At 31.2% G+C, this 21,571-nt stretch overlaps 1 protein-coding gene and 1 long non-coding RNA gene across 2 annotated transcripts in view; both read left to right on the top strand.

Moving 5' to 3' along the window:
• Positions 1-9,215, top strand: part of LOC137920039 (uncharacterized) — a 67,255-nt gene extending 58,040 nt beyond the window's left edge. The window contains exons 4-5 of the mRNA XM_068763271.1: positions 8,690-8,804; positions 9,169-9,215. Coding sequence (XP_068619372.1) covers positions 8,690-8,804; positions 9,169-9,215 — 162 coding nt within the window. The remainder of the gene's footprint in view (positions 1-8,689; positions 8,805-9,168) is intronic.
• LOC137919946 (uncharacterized) lies at positions 2,417-3,360 on the top strand. Its single transcript, XR_011106746.1, has 5 exons — positions 2,417-2,468; positions 2,596-2,697; positions 2,813-2,927; positions 3,126-3,184; positions 3,327-3,360. It is a non-coding gene; the product is annotated as an uncharacterized lncRNA (long non-coding RNA).
• Positions 9,216-21,571: the final 12,356 nt, after the last annotated feature.

Here is a 21,571-nt window from a genome sequence, read left to right as displayed (position 1 = left end):
TATTGTTTCAATAACTGACAATGACAAAGCAGAGGTCTGAGAAAGCTGTATAAAATGGAGGCACTAGCGCATTTGCGGAATTTTATCACGAAACCAGTTTTTTTTTTAAAATTCCGCAAAACAACTAAAATATCATTTCGTAAATTTAAAATACACAAACAAAAAGCTTGTTAGAAGTGAGCGAATATTTAAATTACAAGAAATCTAGTTAATGATATCGCTTTATTATTTTCATTTAAGTCATATCCGTTAGTATTTGTATATACACAAATCAGTGTTTTTTAATTTTCATTTAAACACATTATCTAATCACATCCTGGAACTTTTACCAGAAAATAAAATTGTCAACATAAAAGCAAATATTTTAGAGGTGATACGAAAGCAATACACAACACTTTTCGTGTTATTTGTATGGAATGAAAGTTTATTAACAATAAAGGTTTTACATGATATTTGCTACTGACATTTTTAATCTATTTAGTATTTTTTGATCTTTTAAAGTTTACATAGCAAGTTGAGCAATCCCGTTTGTAGTGTAGTCCATATTTGCAGTCAACGAATACATTTTGTCTGCGCAATGTTAGCTAAGAGTTATGATACATAATGTTACACAGTCCACAAATATGCATAATCCAACGAAGTACAAAACACCTGAATCTTTAAATATTATATTTTATATAGAAATAAAGCATATACCAATTCATAAATAATAAGTTATTGGCGATGTTGCGACAATTGACATTAATGAGTGCAATGAAGTAAAAGCTGAATAAGTATAAACAGTAATAAATATAATATATCATCGACATAAAACTTGAATAAAATATAAACGAAAACTTATAGCCCTGTACAATATGTAATAATACTAAGGCGAGGTGATCATTGGTATAAACCAGTTTCCATAAAACATTAGGTCTAACATATGGAATTTCATCCAATGAAAAAGTAGATATTGAATTTTTTAATTATAAATTTCATTCATCCCAGTTCAGCAGTCAGATGATTTAGGATGATTTCGAAAATTTCAGTAGTCGTCATGAGCGTTTCTTCTTTGAAGTTAAACAAAGAATACATCAATTGTTGTGTACTCCGAGAACCTTTAAATTTATATTATTATTTCATTTATTTTTTAAATATTATTGCCATGAACCTTTTTTTACTTTAATGCACATGTTTCAACGTCACGTAGTTTAAAAGTGATAACTTTATTTACCAACAACCGTAAATGTTGCTGTGGATGATGAGTGAATGTACCTATTTCTGTATGTACTGTTGCATTATTAAATAATTTTTAACGAACTAAGCTGTTAACGATTTGGATATTGTGAAGATAAATGTGTTTGTATAATATTTTTTTGTTTGTTTGTGTAATAAAAAAGGATCATTACGTAAATATGTTTGCTTACCAATTTGTATAGCTGACTTTGAATTCGGCATGTAGCTATTTTTTCTTGTCATTTGTTTTCTCACAAGTACTGTTATATGTTTCGTTAAGTGATAACATAATATTATTATCCAGTTTCAAAATTAGTTTGTAAAAACGTTTTGGTGGATCATAGTGATGTTTAAAATTTATAAATAAGTAATATTAATAATTAGCATATTTTTAAATTTATTGATAAATGTCCTTTATTCCAGTTAAAGCTGACGAAGGACTCGGAATGAACTCGTAACTTCACTAGTGGAATTACTCTTTTCGCTGTTCTTATACCTGTTTGATAATAAGCAAAAAAATATATATGACCCGATCTTAAATAATCCTGTACCTACTTTTACCTTTAATTTTAAAATTTAATTTAAAATGTTTGGGAACCATATTAATAATAAAAAAACGATTAATATACAATAATAATATATAATATTAAAACACTATTTTCAAATGTGATATGAAACACAATAAGGTTCAAAATATAACAGTAGTTTAATGTGGCTTAGAAATAATACCATCAGATATATAACACTTAAATAACTTTATTGAAAATAAAATATAAGGACTAACAATATTTACTGACATCATTATCTGCCGTAATATTTTGTGCTTTACAAATAGCTAATAAGACAAACATTGCCTTAACATCCTGAACACTTTTACCTGTACAATTGTTATTGTAAATTCCTGGAGAGGATAAAATATACAGTTGCACCCCTATTTAAGGAATGGTTATTAAATAATTTAGCCACTTGCCGATTTTTACAGTTCGCGTTGAGTTGACGTTAAAATACGATCAAGCATTATGGTGCATGCGGTGAGTGAATTATTTTTGTGTTAAGTAATTTTTTGTATATATAGATTATTGTAATATGTGGTTAGTGATATCATTCTTATATATAATTATTCGCAATGTTTATTACTACACTGTACGATTGCTGTAAAAATCTACTTATTTCAAAATTACAAAAAATTTCAGAGCGTTGAGATGACAAAAGTGAGGAGGACCGCCTGCGCAAATCGAAAAGTTGTAAAAAAGGTAAATATGAATATTAATTATTTCCTATTTTTGCCGAGACTTGTTCAACGATTACTCGTACAGATTCTTTATAGCCTGTTGCTCTAAAGTGCTCTTGATTCATGTCTCTTTTTTATTTTTTTTAAAGAGGGAACAAAACTTGCGCATCACGCTGCTCAGGAAGAGAGGCATGAAAGCGTTTTCGGCCTATCTGTTGAAGTCCGAAGAAGAACGCTTGGATGCTCTATTGGTAAGTTCCGCGTACTTCTTTACTTTTTTAACAGAATTGATAAATATATACACATATATTGCCTATATATTAACATATAAAAATTACTCTAGTAACACCGCCTACTCTGTTGTAGGTATCGATGGGGACGACGTTGCAATCGGCTAGAGAACTTTTAGAAAATTATGACGTCGTTCCCAGAGAAGCGATTCAAGCATTGAGGGAACAAAACGAAGCGCTGTACATAGAATGTGAGTATAATTAAACAATATGTTATTTAATTAGATACAATTTCTGTTTTTAAGTAATAATATCCTTAAGCAACTTTGCGTTTTAACGACCGAGCACAAATGACACAGGCTCAAACATATTCATGAATATCACGTTATTATAAAGTTAAAATACAATTCGATATTCAATCTCATATTTGAACAATGTCTTTTTTACAGTAAACGACTTTCAAACAGTCTTCGGGACATTCGAGTGAAACGTAACAGTAACTGGAGATGTGAGTTTATTTTATTTAATTGGGAAGAGATTTTGTAGTTATAACTTATAAAATACAATTAAGGTAATCCTAGAAATAATATCCTGCAATAGCAAACTGAACATGTTTTCTGCCGCAATTAACTTATAAATTTTTCTCACAGATCTGAGGACGGGAACTGCGGGTAGCAGTAAGTGACAATTATGTTTGTAAAATGTAAGTGACAGTTATGTTGTAAATTTTAATAAAGTTTTTAAATTACATCTGCTCGTTTTATTTCTGTGTGTATACATACAACTTCTGATTAGTTTTGTTGGTATACTTATAATTAAATGTTATCCACGAATTTAGGATTATTCATGAATAAACAGTACTAAAATATTTCTAACAAACTTCTTTTTAAATCCTTAGTGCAAGATAATACAAGGTTCGGTATTAATTAGTTTTTTATTAAATATCAACCAGAAATGTAAACGTATTATGATAAATTATATATATTTTAAATCGACATATTTATAAAAACTAAATATTGTCTTTATAATAATTGGAGAACAATAATGTAATTGTTCTCCAGGAAAGCTATTTCAGTTAATTACTATACAGAACTTAATTATCACAACATTAAAGACAATAAATAGACATTAGCAGTGGCCTTCGTTCTTAATCAGTTATAAATCTTTTCTTGACACTGTTTCTTACCTGCTATCCACAATATTCATTTAAAAAAAACTACCTACTTTTACTTACATATTTTTAAAACTACCATTTGATATCGATACACTCAGATTTATGTACCAAACTATATTAACTGGAAAGTCTAACAGCGTCTCCTTTTTGAAAATGTATTATTAACAGGGAAATCATTTTAATACATTGTAACTACGGATTAGGAATTTAGTACATTATGAAATTATGACTGCAGACGCGTTGTTGCGCAAGTTTTCGGAATTAATCGCCGTAGACAGCAATAGCAATCGATGTTTGTTTACCTTTGCGGTGCCTTTTCGATACCGTCTAACGCTACACTTCATTCATTCTACGGGGTAAACCCTAGTCTACAGTGTATTATCACACTGTAGGTTTTCTGCGATTTGATTGTTATAGCGATAAAATTCACTGCACCATCAATCCATTTCACCTGGTCCACGAACTGTACCCAGGTTTATATCTGTAGCCAAGAACATGAAAACAGTGTGATCTAATAATAAATATATAGATAGAAGGAAAGCGAAGAAAGATTTAGAAGATACGCTTGAGTTCGTCCTTTACTATGAAAAATATATGCTATGTATGCCTGATGTTTATATTTTTATAGTAGTATGTTGTACGTAATATGGTGTGTTCAAAAAAGTCAAACTATGTTTTAAAATTCATATTATAATGGAGATAATGCTGATTATGACTGATTATAATTCAATTAAAATCACGTGAAATGGACATTATTCATATAAGAACAAACTTGGTGCAAAGTATGACATTGTTCATAAATATTTGTATTTTTATTTTTTATATATACAGATACTTTTAGATATCATTAAACAAATAATAAGTAGTGTTAATAAAGTATCACAAGTCTAATTACTACAACCAGCTTAATGCTTTTTTGAGTATCGGAGGGTCGGGGGGATCTCCAAGATGGACACAAGATATCCTGCCCACATGGCCCTGTGCTTACCCTAGAGGAGTTTATATTTACTGACAGATATAACAGAAAGGAAATCAAAATCGATATCATTACCAAGATTTCTGGTCATTTTTATATGCTCTTTTTAAATAATAAACCTTTTTTGTATTTGTGTTTCGAATTCAACTAATATTTAATAACATTTTTCGGAATTTTGTTTAAAAAATATAATTTCGTATTAAAATTCTGCAAAACTTTCATTCGCAGATGCCTCCGTTACTTACAACTTTCTCGGATCTCTCCTCTACTTCGCCTCGCGTCTTAGTTTAAGTGTGCATAATACTTGGAAATACAATAAAATAGAAATAAACTCGATTTAGACTAAGATATCAAAAACTTACTACATTTACTAACTAAGAATTTCAACAAAAAAAATTTAGACTCAGACATTATAAACTGATTACAATTACTAACAATGAATTTCAACAACATTGCCATTGACGACGACACAGTCGTACGAGTTATTAAAAATTTAAAAACTTACTGGAAGCTTTAGTTCAATTTCCAAGAGATTTACGGTCGGATGAATAAAATAAAAGAAATTTAAATGTTATTTTAGAAACCAGGGCGCGTCTTAAGACATAATAAGACCGTTCAAAATAAAAAATAAAGTTTTATTTCAACTTTAGTAATTAGTTCGAACCTTTTTTACCTGAAAACAAATGGATGTCTGTTTTCGCTTTATGACTCCTACCTACTCTTCCCGCAGCAAATTACTAACAAAGCTCAAGTAACTGTTACAAAAGGATTCTTATTGTTTCCAAAAAGATTTGTTAAACTCTTTAGCATTATATCGCTGCTTCTGACCATTTTCAATGGAATTAGATTATTTAAAAATGTGTTTATTAGCTACGTTAATATTTAGAAGACATTTAGTTACTCAGTCTGATCGCAGACATATCAAATGTCCCAATTGATATGAACATATCTCACTGTAATATAAAGATTTGTCGGGTTTTCCATTTTTGTATGGAACTAACACACCTGAGCATGGTGCCAAATTAAGTTTACGAAACTCTTTACGCGCTTCGAATTAGTCGATTCTTTGTACTCCGGGCTCTTCTGTTTGTGCCAAAAACTAAGAAAGTTTTCGGCACAGCATTCGAACGAAAATAGCGACCAAAGCAGCGAAGGAATCAGATCGAAGTACTCCTTTACTTAACAAAAGATTTTGGGATTCACATCCCATAACAAATGCTTCGGTCATTATTTCACTAATCACTTAAAAACTCATTATATTTATTTTGCTTTCAACGATTTCTTAAAAAAAAGTAATCGCTGTATGTATCGACATAGACACTAAGTATATAAATTATTGCAAAGTAATTTTAAAATAAAAATTTCTCTGTATTTATATATTAAATAATTAAACTAAATTGTTAATGTCTCTGTTGCCTGCTTACAACGAAAACGTGCCTGTACACGGGCGGATCATTTATTTGCTGATCAAGTCCAAATCCAATCTATTCCTAATAATATAGTTAAGTATAATAATATCAAAATCAATCAATATCCTATTTCTCTTCTCCTTTTTTTTAGTGTAATTCTGCTTAATCTGTATTAAAATTATATTGTTATGTTAGTGTTCTTGTACATTTCAAAATATTTGTTGTAAAGATAAGACTGAAGTCTGAAAATAATTTTCTTTCGTCAGATTCTTCACAAGCCTATGACTTAGAAGACGAATTGCTTCGTAGTTATATTTGATTAAAATTAAATCTGCTAGCTTTAAGATTTTGTCAATAAAATTCAAGCCTCTGCGCTTTCAAATTTACACTCCTTGAATCTTATCTAAATTCGTTAGAATAAAAGCTAACTCAAAAATGGCAATTCTTGATGATGATATATTGCCTTTATTGTGCTGCATGAAATTGCTTTAATGACAAAACAATTAATATTTCGTATGAAGGCAATGCAATTAAAGAACAAGGTACCTAATTTACACTGAAACATTATAAAGTGAACTCAGCACAATTACTAACGATCAAAAAACGTCGTGAAAAAGTTTTTGTTTAATTTCCAAGCATGAAGAGAATAAAGTCATGATAAAAAAATCTAAATCCTAATAAATTTGAATAATAAAATAAAACATCGTTATTTCATATCCAGAGAGTTTTACGCGTTGCACTCGCTACTCGCACGCTACTTCGGAAAAAGCGCGAGGTGAGTGCTGAAGACGATTAGGTACGATATAGTAACTATATCTGCAGAGAAGCAACATTCCGCGAAATACAGATAGCCGCTGGAGCCTACTGGTTCGTGTTAGGAGACCACGAGCCGACAAGCACCGCGTAGAACGTCAGCACACAATGCGGATAGACCGACTTGTTATGACCATCGGTCCTATTTGAAATCCGTGGGGGAAGCCTACGTCAAACCATAAACATTCTACCGATGAAATGACGGTGTTGCTGATGACGTATGTAGGAAAGTAATATATCTTAGTTTATAGTTTACAGTGATTACAAAAATTAATTCCTATTAATTGTGATACTACCGTCGTCATACATATTTCCTAATATTTTTGCTGGACAAACATTAAAAGGTTTTCAAATTACCTCTTTTGTAATAAATATATATGGTGCACGGATAATAGCGTACGCCAATACTCTTTTCGCAGAATAATATGATTGATTTAAAATAAGTACCGTAATTAAATAAAGGCAATTTTCAATTTGTTTATGGGACTAGCAATGAAAACATTTACATTAACTCTCTGTTATTAGGTCGTAAAATAAGTAAGAAACAATGTATTTGTCCAAATGTCATTTACTTATATTTCTTTAAAACTTTTCCACTATAGTACTCTATTCGACTTTTGCTTTTTACAATCTATTGTTCATTGCGGCAGTGTAAAGAAGATTAGCGGCTATTGTGTTGAAACTATTTACCCATTTCCTAAAATTTTGCACCTTCGTTTATAAATGCAGGAGTGGTAGGGCGGTTTAGGTATTTAAATGATGGTTCATGAGTTTAGCAATCATTTCGTAATTGCGATCACATCGAGCAGGGTCTGTTAGTGTCTACCAATAATGGAAAATCAGGTTAGTTCCAATTCCATATATGGAATATTTGTGAAAGATGTTTAAAAAATTAGACAAAAGTAAAGCTAGAGCGCTTTTTTGTATAACATTTATTTATAATCAATAACACATTTTCTTGCAGGATAACGACCAAACACGGAAACGTGGAAGGCCAGCGGGGAAGAATAGACGGCCACTAAACAAGGTAAGTGTAGTTGTCTTATAATAAGACATTTTCGTAGTATTTATTTTGAATATTATGTTCATATTCATATCGTATGACAATGTCTTTATAGCTTATTATCAATCCGCACATTAATGAAGGTTACAGCTTATTTTACATGGTCAAGTATATGTTTGTGGAAGGTAAATCAATTGTTATTTAGTTAACATTTAGGATGCTTATTACCATTAAACTTTATTTGAAGAATATTTTTATAAAATCATCTATTTGTACGAACAGGAGGAAAAGAGAGCCCGTAATGCTCAGTACGAGCGGGAAAGACGAGAGGACATGGCGCGGGCAAGGATTGAGCTTGCCGATGCTGTGGGCGCGGATCATTCTGTAAGAATTTTTTCTAACTCTAATAATATTTTAACTGCATTTTAAATTCGGAGACTATGTCCTATTTTGATTTTAACTAAAAAATAAGGTTAATAATTATATACCCTATCCGTAAATAGCAATCAAATAACATAAGAAGTTCCCGAATCCTGTAAGATCCCTGACGTCGATTGAGGCTTGTGGCAAATTCGTTTACTTTAAAAAAATCTTATTTATGTAATAACATTCATTAACCAGTTTTGAACAAATTGCAGATTTCACTGCCGGCTCTCATAAGCACAGTTTTAAATATTTTACGAGAAAGCTCGCAGATTCCATCTCTGGCCATTCATACCATGAGGGAACAAAATGACAGCTTAAGCAGAGAGAGTGAGTATTTCTTTTAATAAATCATACTAATTTTTATTACACCTACCTTTTTATGACATTCCTTTAAAGGAAAATGTATAGCAAAAGCTACCCGGTGTTAGTGAGAAAAAATGAGAACCATATGCAATCAAATAAAAAATTCAACATTACCCGCCATCAACATTGCAGCCTTATTACGTTCGCTATTATTTTGTTTATCCTTTTAATGTTGTATTTTTATTAATAATAATAAACATTTATATGTTGGGCATAGATTGCACTCTTTAAAGGTTTTTGTGCTACTAGCACTACTGACATAACAAGAGATGTTGTAGATCAGTATTACGCACATATATATTTAAAGAATATTTCCATTTTATTTTAGTACAACGTTTGGAGAGTTCTCCCGCCGAAAAGGACAATGAAAAGTAAAAAAGATAAGAGAATTTGATAATGTAAGTCATGTAAATATTATTTCTTTTTCTTATAATAATTTTCTTTTTATATCTTTCTATGTGTGTGTGCATATTTATTATTACATTAACACTACTTTTAAGTTGTCCATGAATATTGCTTTACATTTGCTATAACTATTAATACTTTGAGAGACAGTCGATTGCATCTTTGAAAATTTGAATGTGTTAAGCAAATTATTTACGAGAAAGTATTTATGTATACGGTTTTCTTGTTCGAACTGGGCGGTATTGTAATTTTTTTTAATAAAACATTAAAATATGTTACACGTCACATGACTTTGAATACGTTTATCGGTTACTCTTATGAATACTAGCACATTTCTAGCTACATTAACACTGTTGTTAATGACGCTGTTTTTTTTACAGGGTCAACAAAGTTTACGTGTAACTGTACTAAAAAAAGTAAGTACAGAGAGAGGTCGCGACATCGCTCTCGGCCGGAGCAAAACGCATCGATGCTCTGTTGGTGAGTTCCATGGAATATTTCTTTACCTAACTTGTTCTCCTGTTTGTAACTTATGAATAACATGTTACCAACTTTAGTTTTTGACAAATTTAAATAGCCTGCTGTCTCAAGGTCTGCTTTCGGATCCATCTGGGTAGTGTTGTTACCTGATTTTTTGTGTAAATTCTTATCTTATAACACCGCTTCGTCTATTAAGAGCACGAAGTCAACGGCAACAAGAACTTCAAATTAATATGACATCATAACGTCTGTAGAAATGATTCAAAGGCCACAAGACAAAACGAGTTGCTGTATACAGTAGGTAAGTGTTCACATATTGTATCATTATTAGATTATATATTAGAGATAAAGTTTAATCATTGAGAAAACGTTTTGTTTATATCGGTTCTACAAACAAGCAATGCTAATGAATAAAAATATGCGTTCACAGTGACCACATGAATCCATACTTGGCAACGTGTGGCAGGTCGGTGGACAGCGATGATTCACAACATTTTTTATACGAACGCGCTGTCTCTGCTTACTTTTGCTTACACATTTATCATTAATAATTTACTGAAATATGTTTTCAGTGATGAACAAACAGAGCTCAATCTTCAAAACATTCGAGAGCGGATCTGGAATAGATGGAGTTAATGTAAGTTAATTTATATATCATAAATGTTACTCTGGCTCTCATATAAAAACGAGAGTTTTATTCTCAGTGCTCATAGTCCAGTGAAGCTGATCCAAAACGTAACATCCTGTAATCACAAATCGATTTTTATCTTTTGTTTCGTACTAGTTCTGTCGATGTTAATTTGTAATTCTTTTTCGCTTGCAGTTCTGGAACGCATAGATCCTCCTGAAATTTCAGCAATTAACAAACGATCCTCGCCAATAACGTTAATAAATATTGTCAATATTTTATTATTATTAAAGTTTTTTTATATACATTTGTTAGTTTAATTTATTCACTACATTAAACACTACTTATTTATTGATCAAAGCGTCTAATTACAATACTTTCGTACTTAAACATATTCTGAAAGAGTTGTATAAACCTAATTTTATATCTGTTACGCTTTATTTAAAATTTTACTTTATTAAAATTTTACATGTATATTAATTTATTATTAGCTTTAATTGTAAAATCTTTCTACAGACATTTCAACACATAACATACAGTATGTTATCAATAATAATATCCAAAAAATCGGCGCTCTATCAAAGAAATGAACACGGTCACATAAAGCGATACATTTTCCAGTTATTTTAAACAGATTAAGTTTATCGGGCTCATACATGTAATATGTTAATGCTGATAAATGTTAACTGTTCTGACTGCTAGCTTTCAAACTTTAATATTGAAGCTTTATCCTAGTCAATTTCATTTAATGATACTGTAACAAGTGGCGACTCAAGTAATTGGATTCAAATAATATCACATATGCTTCAAATCATTTCATTGGGATGTAATGAATATATTCTTACATATTATATTTGATTAACGATCTTTTACATATTTTTACTTATAAATACTTTTTTACGATTACAAAGGAAACTGCTTTAAAATTATACTTTGACATGGACTAGATTTTTTACAAGAAATCGTTTTCTAAAACAAATTATTATCATCGTTCCCGTAACGGATAAATAGTCTTAAGATTATCGATATTGCATCAATATTACATCAGTTCTAAAACATTAACAAAAACTGACGAGGGTTAAATCATATTCCTCTGCCATAAATTTAACCAAAATAAAAAAATTTCTGTGAAAGCAAAAATTAATTTATATACATTTTAATACTTAAAGCAGTTTGATGTAAACGTCGTAGACCGGCGTAGACCGGCGTAGCGGAGCAAAATCGAGACCTTTTATTGACGAGCGATGTGAGCCTAGAGGCGGAATATTCTACAGCAAGAAGCTCACATCGAACTTTATCTTATTGTTTCACCAGGAAGTATTTTCCTTTACCTGACCTTACTCCTTCCAATTCTTCCAGTTTCAATTACGTCAGAGTTACCCAATTGACTAATTATTTTAAATCTGGGATTGATTATGTGAAAAAGAAAGGCTTTGTGCCTACCCTACGTAGACTATAACCCTTCGTCGATGAAAACGATTTCCTCAGGATGGGGGGTGGAATTTTGCAATCTGATCTCCCATCCGACACGACACAAGATCCACTACTGCTTCCGAAAAAGTGCTCGCCGTCTCCACCACCATTAAAGTAGACGATTTTATTTTTCTCAAAAGTAATATGACGCGACCTCTTCACTGGCCACTTGGTGGAGTCGAAGAAGTACATGCCGGAGTTGACAGTTTGGTTCTTGTCGTTACTATTCGCAAAATAAAATGGTGTTCATAAGAGAGCCGTTAATAAAATGTGTCCTTTTGCATTATGAAAATTAAAAATCCTTATCTGAGGTAACAACTGTATTTTTAGAATATCAGCCGGATGTTGACATACTTTATTTAAATATTTAAGTAGTAAACGCTTAGCTAATTTATATTCAAACTCAACTTTAGGTTCTCTTTTTATTTTTTTTAAGTTTTGACACTAGGCCTTGTTATTTATTATGTAGGAAATCATCATTATGATTTTTGTTAGGGTATGTTCAATTCTTTTCCCGGTTTTTTTTTATTTGTTACTCGTACAATCCTATCTGCGATTGGACAAGGCTTTACGTTTTTAATATGCTGTTTATTTTCTTATTTTATAATCGTTTTTTTACGACAAGGTAGTAAATAGTCTGAGCAATTTTTAAATTTTTTGAATATTTCCCTAACCATTTTTTAATACAAATTTAAAATGTATATAAAAAGGCATTGACATTTCAAAAATAATATTGACAACATATGAATAAAAGTTCAATATCAATCCTTTGCCAAATGTTTGGTGGGTAGGAAAATATAAAAAAGGCTTCATTACTTTTTATTCCACTACCGTCATTTTCAATTGGCAGGCAGTTGCCCTGCGGCTCCCGGCACCATAGCATTGCTACGAACGTTTCGTAAAAAAAGTGCTAATTAGGTGCTCGTATTGTTAATTATTTTGACTAATTATTCGTGAGAAGCCGTGCAATCCGTGTGTTGTATCCTTGCCGTTGAAAAGAACGAACCACGGCCACCACGTCACGTCATACCCGCTGCTGCCCCCGAGCCTGGTCTTACACCTTCACCAGGGTGACTGTGGTCGAAAGGTTAGTGGAGTCTTTACTCGTGAAATTGGGCAAGGATTTTATCTTATTCCTTATACCGTCGTTTAATTTATTAAACGCCAGCGAATACTAATTGTTTCTCGTACAGGAATCAATGTTCGAAATTTATTTCTATTGATATACCATACAACTAATAATTGCAAACAGTTATATTGTGTTTCTGTAAGCCTGGCTGGGGCAAATGTTGGCGAAAACCCGGGACCTGCTTAAAAATTATGATGTAATTTCTATTGAATCCATACGTACGCTTCAAAAAGAGAACAAGACACTGTTAAATAAAAGTAAGTTTCTTTTTTCTTTCCACTTACGCTATTGTTTTTACTAATTTTTACTATAAATCATGATATTTCGTTATACCTACATTTCTGTGGATAATAATTTGAATCGCCAATTAATGTTTATCAAAGTATTTTTACTTTTTAAACTTTTTCGATTACTAACTTTTCGGGCTACTTTGAAACAGAGAATTTAATTTTTATTATATACACTAAAATAATATAATTATACAAGTAGTATATATACACTTATATAATTTTATATATATATTGCAGGATAATTTTCACGCTTGACGCGAGAACGCGCATTACGACCTAAAACGCAAACGTGGAAGGCCTGCGGGGAAGAACGGACAGCCACTGGACAAGGTAAGTGCATTTGTATTTTAATAAGACAATTTATTAATATTTAATTCCGCACTGTCACCATACGGTACAGCGATGATGGCTGCAGCTTATTTCTATTTTAGTTTTTTTCGCGTTTCATGTCATCAATTGGAATGTGGTAAAATTTTGGGTTATTTTTTTCCATCAAACTTTTTGATGGACGTTTTATTTCATGGTTATTTTTTTACACCATCTATTTGTACAAACAGAAAGAAAGAAAGGCTGAATGCTGAATGAACGGGAACGACGTGTTGGGGTTGCAAAAGTGACAGCTGAGCTGGCTGATGCGGTGGCGTGGATCAATCTGTTAGTAATTCTTCATACGCTATCATTATTTTCACTTCATCAAAATTTCTGCAATTTTGTTAAATTTTGATGTATATAGTAAAACAATGAGATTACTCAATATTCTTTAATTGATTATAATAACTCCATGAAACCTGTAAGATCCTCGGTATACATTTAGAAAAGTTTCTAAATTTTTTTACGTTCAAAAATATAGTGTAGTTATTTAGATAATTTTCAAAATAATAATAAATTTCTTAGTGTTCGTAAAATCTTTGGCTTGTTATTTGTTTGTTAGATTTCGGAATATTAATTATTTAATTTATTAAATTGTTTATTTAATTATTTATTTTTATTAATTCAAAATTTAGTTAATAAGTTTCTTAATCGTATTAATTGTATACAATTTGTACGAGTTTGTCGATACCTGGCCTGGAGGTTTGGCTTAAATTGCACTTTATGGGGCCGTACGTGCAACAAGCCGTACTGTTTAGGTCAAAACGAGTGAAGAAAGAAAGAAAACGGAGGACTTAATTTATATATTTAAAAGAGTTTTGTATTTTATTTCAGTACAAGACTTGGAGGCGTTTCTTGGAAAAGAAAGAGAAACGCACCAAAAAGACACAAGCGTTGGAAAATGTAATTCACGTAAATATTATTTTATTACTTCTAATAATTTTATTTTTATAGCTTGCTATGTATGTGTGTGTATTTAATTAAATTGAAACGAGACCGTAGGTCTCGGCAAGTTCTGATTTCATTTACGCAGGTATTGCTGGAGATTGACAGGAAGCAAGTTTTTTGTATAAACGAGTGGGTACCACCTTTGCGTGTTTAAAAAGAAAAGTAACTATCATAGATACCTACCCCAGAAATTTGAAATACAATATCTTAAGTTTATTCAGTGGCAAAACTAGTAAGGTTAGCATTATAAAGTAAGACTCAGCATCACATTCGATCCATGCAATGCTAAATAACTGCTTTTCTTTATGGGTTTTTGTATTTTTTTTTTGTACATTTTAAAATGAATCGTCAAGAAGCAATGGAGAACCGAACCCTGACGATATCGATGTGTTGTTTGATGTAAATTTGGACATATCATCTGACTTCGACCTGGATATCGACACTTGCGATCTTTTAAAGACCTGCTTTGACAAGCGGCTGGGTGAGCATTTTTTAGTTATGCGCCCTACCAACTGCTTTTTAATGGCGCTTTTTAAATTTTATCCAATTCAAATAAAAACTGCACGGTCTTCTAAATAAATGTTTTATTGACTAATGACTAATCTTTTTGAATTAAACATTTCTAGAATTGCTTGTTAGTATATACATATTTTTAACTACATGTATTTTTTTCAAACAAAAGCAAAAAGCTCGCGGCGCGCAGTACGAGAGAAAAAGACGTGGGGAAATCGCACAGGCGACAGCAGAGTTAGCAGCAACTAAATTTTAATTATTTTTTCTTATTCTGATATTATATTTATTATTGCTAAAATTTATCTAATTGTGTCGTAAATTAAAAATAATTAGGCTAATTAATAATTGAAATACAACGTGTTGTAATCGCATGTCATCGACAGTATCTGAAATGTATAACAAAATATAATTTTCCTTTAAACTAAAACACCCCTTTGTAGTACTCTTTACTATATTCAGATACAATTTTTTACAAGATCATTATCATGATTTCAGCCAAAGGAAGTCCACTTCTGGACATAGGTCTCCCTCGTAGTTTTCTAATAGAATGGATTGGAAGCTGCCTGTATCCAACGTCATTCGACAACCTTAACAAGATCACAACTTGTGGGTAAAAGTGTTTAATTGATTACAATCACATCTTCCTGGCACTTGTAACATCTTCGGCGTCGACATAAAAGAGCTTTTGGTACATTTTATTATTCCTCAAAAATAAATGGTAATTATTCCGAAAGTTTTTTAAGTCATTACCCATTACACATTACAGGTTTAGGTATCGGTCCTCTTCAATACGGCATTGAAAATTATACGCGAAAGCTCACAAGTTCCATCGCTACCCAAGCGAATCACGACAGAAAGAAACCACTACTATTTTTAATTTATCATACTAAATTTATTTATTATTTAATAATGTTTAGTCAGTGTTTTCAAATTTCTTTGCTTACTTTATTGAAACGTTCAGCAGTGTAAGAAAAGAGAATAATATGCATTGTTATGAAAAGTTGAATATTAGTCACTATCGTTTCACCTGCAAGACGTCCACTGCTGGGCATAGGATTCCCCAGGGTATATCAAATAAAATAGTTTTTGATTATTCATTGCAAAGTTCATCCGCAATTAACTTGTATATTTTTCTTGTAGATATGAGAACGCGTGCCGTATTCTTCAGATATAGCGGCGGGTTATGATAAATGAAAATAATGTTCAGCTCGTCTGTATTAATTTTTATTAAAGTTTTTATATTAAGTCTGCTTTCTTTTAATTTCTGTGCAGCCTTCAACACTTTATACTTTATAAACAGACCAAACAATATTTTTGTCTCAAAGTCTTATCGCTTGCAGTTTGTGATTTTGTGAGAGCGAATTTCATTCGATTAGAATAAATAAAATAATTCTAATGTTAATGTAGGTAATTATATTGATATTTGGTTTGAATTTATATACAAGTTAGCATAGTAAATTTGTGGAAGTTATTTTATGTACATCCGTTAATACAATTTTTCTACCACTCCATGTTTCTGTATATTTCTAACATTTAACTAAAATAGTCTGTGTTACTGTGTTAAGATATAAATGATTTAAATTAATTTAAGTTTTTTAATGTCTAAACAGTACGTATTAATAATATTTTATTCATTTAATATTAACGTCAGTGCAAAAAGTTTTGAACAAAATAATTTCCCTCCTCCATACTCCTTACCTTTAAACGCCTCATAATCAATTCAATATATGACGTGTTGTATCTATTTGTATTATTATTATTTGAAGCGCCTGCCCTGTTGTTCTAATCGACGACAACGTATAATAATATGTACAGTGGCGGTTTAACGTCTAGACTACAGTAAAGTAAGCTTTTAAAACCTATTAGAGAGCAATCTTAATACAAATGAAATATTACTGGGTAAATTTGACTTCAAAATCATCCGGTAGCTGTAACCAAAATGAACAAAATATAGAAAAATTTTTAAATATTTAACTAGTAAATATTATTATTTTTCCCATTGTCTTCTTTATAAGAACAAGCGTTTATGATAATTGGAGAACAACATTATGAACTGCACAACAAATTTTCAAGAATGAGAAACAGTTGCAAAAGGAATCTTATTGTTTCCAAGAATATTTGTTGAAAACATCGCTGCTTCGAACCATCTTCAATGTAATCAGATTAGTTTAAGATTTAAATGGAATAAATTAAGAATAATAATTGCGTTGTTCAATGTTTTACAATTATAATTTTTTTATATAAACATATAAATGCAAGGATAAAAATGCCTTAGCTGCTATTATTAAAACAAGCTTTCGTATTAACATGATATCGCGCCAATTAAGTAGCACTTTTGAAAACATTAGTTTAATTAATAAACATTTCCTTTTAGGCGATTAAGTGGTTTTAACAGTTTATTTGATTCTTTGTTAAATAAAAATTAGATGTTTTTAGCAGGTGCGATATAAATATACAAATTCAATAAATCATTTTAAATATAAAGATGTTTGTTGCAATCCCATGTAAAATCGATTAAAATAAACGTATATACTTGGTCACGTTTATTTCAAAATTTATAAAATTAGTCATGTACAATATATAAGATTTCTGTAGAAAGGGTCATAAATTTTGTTGTCTCAGGAAAAGAAAGATCAGAATAATCTTCAGTTAACGCGCGTCACTATTCATCTACTGCAGAAGTCTACCATCTCGTCTCCTTTAATGAACTGCACAGTTACATTGGCCATTAAATTCACTTCGATATCTTGCTTGACAGCAAAGCCAAGCCTTTGCTTTGTCACACATATTGATTTTGATTCTATTCTCTCCGCTGAAAAGTTACTTTGCAAATCAGTACTTCATAGGATGATAAATGCTTTATCGCTTAGTATTTGAAGATACAGGTCGTCATATACAGCAGATTATTTTAGGACGGTTTACCTTAGGACGGTTTCTGTTGGACGTAGGTTTCCCTCGTAGGTTTTTTGTGACGCCGGTAGAAAGTGGCCTGCATCCAGCATCTTCTGACGACCGTAACAAGGCCGTCTATCCATCTCGTGAGTGGATCTCCTGCGACGCTTTTGGTTGTCCGAACATTCACATGTGTATAAATACATATACTTAACTACATGTTTCAAACTGACTTGTTAGTTACGCCAAAAACGGCGAGAAATTAAAACACAACATTAACAATTAAAAATAAATTAAAAAATACCAGTCTTACCGTGAAATAAATTGAAATTGTTTATTTGGGGTAAATTTGAAAATCCGTATCCGTAAAGTTAGATACATGGTTTATTAGCACTAATCATACCAACACTTATTAGATACCTTGTTTACCATAGCGGGTCAAATGACCCGAAATTTACGTTTCCTACTTTTATGTATGAAATATGGATGTTGGAAAGGAAATAAAAATATAATGATAAAATATGTATTATAATTATATAAAATAGTATTTTTACAATTTCTATTTCAAACGTAAAAAATAAGAGTTGTTTTTATACATCACATTTTTTACACATAAGTGTTTCCGTCGCACATTTCCCGCAAACAAATTTTTTACACAAATGGAGCAAATTTTATTAATTTTATTTTCTTTGCAGTATCCTATTTGACACCTCTTACGTTTATTAGAATCTGTAACAGGGTTAGGCAACGATCGTTTAGTATTTGCTTTTTCTTTTGGTTGTTCACGGACAACTCGAAAATCGTCGGCAAGTTCTACTGCTAGCTTGAGTAAAAAATCTTGTCCCGAAATATGATCTCCTGTCGTTTGCTTGTATAAAATCCATTTATACCAACTAAATCAAGGACATTGAAATAAACTTGGAGTGGCCATCTACAAGACAGACTTTGTAGTAAATTTCCTCGCCATTTGATTCTCGCCAAATTATTTGCTCCATATGCAGCTCGTGCATATAAAATTGCAATAAGTGCAGCAAGTTTTTTTTGAGATAAACTCCAATCGAATCCTAACACTCTGTTTGCTTATTCTATCTTGTGCATGTTCTTATATGGTTCATAATACGGTGGTCAATTATCAATGAAAATGCAGTACTAACTTTACCTTTCACTATATAACGTTTAGCATATCCTGTTGGGCCTACTTGCCTGAAAATGATATGAAGTGATGGTCTTCCAGGTGTGCCACCTATTTGTATTTCTTCCCAAACAGATCCATCAATGCAACATGTTGTTCATTTATTTCTGCTTCACTTTCTTCAGAACTTGAGAGTAATCTTCTTCTTTTTCGTCCACAACCGATATTCACAATATTTTTCTCTTCATTGTCAGTATATATCTTCGTTTTCAGAAAATTCATCTTCACCGATTTCTCTCGAAAACTCTTCTACAATATCATTTATATCTCCTAAGAATTAGGACTGTCTCGTTCGTTTCGACATTTTATGGGTAAATAGTTACCTGTATCACTAATAAAGCTATCAAAATAAAACAAAAACTATGTACCAAACTTTTCTTTTTTTGCTACCTTTTTTACACAAAAATCTAGTTTCAATCTAAAATTTTTATATTTTCTTGAATTATTCCCAGCTATTTTGATTGAACTACATTACGTAACAGTCTTTGCATACATTTGCAGTTTACTGAATACAATAAGATAAGCAATATGTATTGATAAGCTTATAAAACAAAAAAAATGTTCTCCGGGTCAAATGACCCGATGTGGTAGACAACGGTATACGATAGTTATTACTCAAAATAAACAAAACAAAAAATTATAAAAATAGTATAAGAACAGTAGACTTAATTAGTCAGAAAAAGTCAGTAAGTTAAATTTGGAGAAGTAATAAGATAATACGTGTATTATCAATGCAAAAGTTCAAAATGGGTCATTTGACCCGTTATGGTATGATTAGTGTTAGGAATACGACTGCTTACCCTAGATTACCTTAGCAGTAAATGGTCTTACGGATAAATAAAAAGAAAAAGCCTGTAAATTTGTGTTTACAATATAACGTTATTTAAAACTCTAGGCCGTAACTGCCTATTGGCTCACAACCGTCAGACACGCGAGATTATTTATATGTGCAATTACTAAAAGAACTCACAACTGATAAATTTGATGTAAATAGAAAGTAACTAATGCGTAACTATTTGTCATAAATACTTTTAAGATATCCAAAATGATGCAATAAATTGTATTAAAACATTTTAACGCTTAAAACATTTGAATTTTCGCGTCGTAGACCGGCGTAGCAAAACAAAAGTAAAAACTTTTATTGACAAAAAAATGTTTTCTATATTTAATAGATATTGAAGTTATTTCATTTTAGTGCCATCTTTTTTTTTAATGAAATCTGCAGTCGAAAGTGGTAACAAATCTGCATGCGAAAAAACTTAGCGAAGACAAAAGAACTACATCTTCTGTTCAAAATGTAATAGGTTTTAAACGTGGTACAGAAATTAAAAGAGCAGACGTAATTTAAAAACTTTAATAAAATTATTAGACACTAGCTTAACAAGCTTATTTATAACCATTATTATCAATAATCATCTCCCGCCGCCATATCTGAAGAATACGATACGCGTTCTAAGATCTGCAAGAAAAATATACAAGTTAATTGCGGTTGAACCTTGCAGTGAATAATCAAAAGCTATTTTATTTGATATATCCCGGGGAGTCCTATGTCCAGCAGTGGTCGCCTTGCGGGTGATACGATGACGACTAATATTGAATTTTTCAAAAAAATGCATTTTATTCTCATTTCTTACATTCTTATCTACATCAGCTGAAAGTTTCAATAACCACAACTAATGAAATTTGAAAACTATTTGAAATATTATTAAATAATAAGTAAAATTAGTATGATAAATTAAAAATAAATCAATACTCATTCTCCATGCTCGTGTCGTGGTTTCTTTCTCTCGTGATTCGCTTGGGTAGCGATGGAAATTGTGAGCTTTCGCGTATAATTTTCAACTACTTATTCAAGAGGACCGACACCTAAACCTGCAATGTGTACATAACTGGGTAAGGACTTAAAAAACTTTCGAAATAATTACAATTTATTTTTAAGGAATAATAAAATGTAGCACAAGCTCTTTTATGTCGAAGCCGAGGGTGTTACAGGTGTCATGAAGATGTGATTGTAATCAATAACAATAGGATATGTTAGTTAACCTAATTGTATTCAATGTACGACACAATCAGGTGAATTTTAGCAATAATAAAAATAATATCAGAATAAGAGAAAAATACTTACAAATTAGGTGCAGTTGACTCAGCTATCGCCCGAGCGATTTTCCTCTCGTACTGCGTGCTGCGAGTTTTTCGCTACTATTTGAAAAAAATATGTGATGTTAAAAATATATACATACAAACGAGCCATTCTAAAAATTTTTAATTCGAATAGATTTCCTTAATGGTCAATATAATTTTTATTAACAAGACCGTGCAGTTATTATATGAATTGGATGAAAATTAAAAAGCGCCCAAAAAAATCAGTTGGTAGGGCGCATAACTAAAAAATGCTTACCCAACCGCTAGTCA

Source organism: Battus philenor, unplaced genomic scaffold (assembly GCF_028537555.1).
Source record: "Battus philenor isolate CCGP_79_NKW_IND1 unplaced genomic scaffold, ilBatPhil1.0.hap1 SCAF_17, whole genome shotgun sequence".
In the NCBI taxonomy this organism is placed as follows: Eukaryota; Metazoa; Arthropoda; class Insecta; order Lepidoptera; family Papilionidae; genus Battus; species Battus philenor.
The sequence above is the reverse complement of the archived record's forward strand: the minus strand, read 5'-3'. Positions and strand labels throughout refer to the sequence as shown.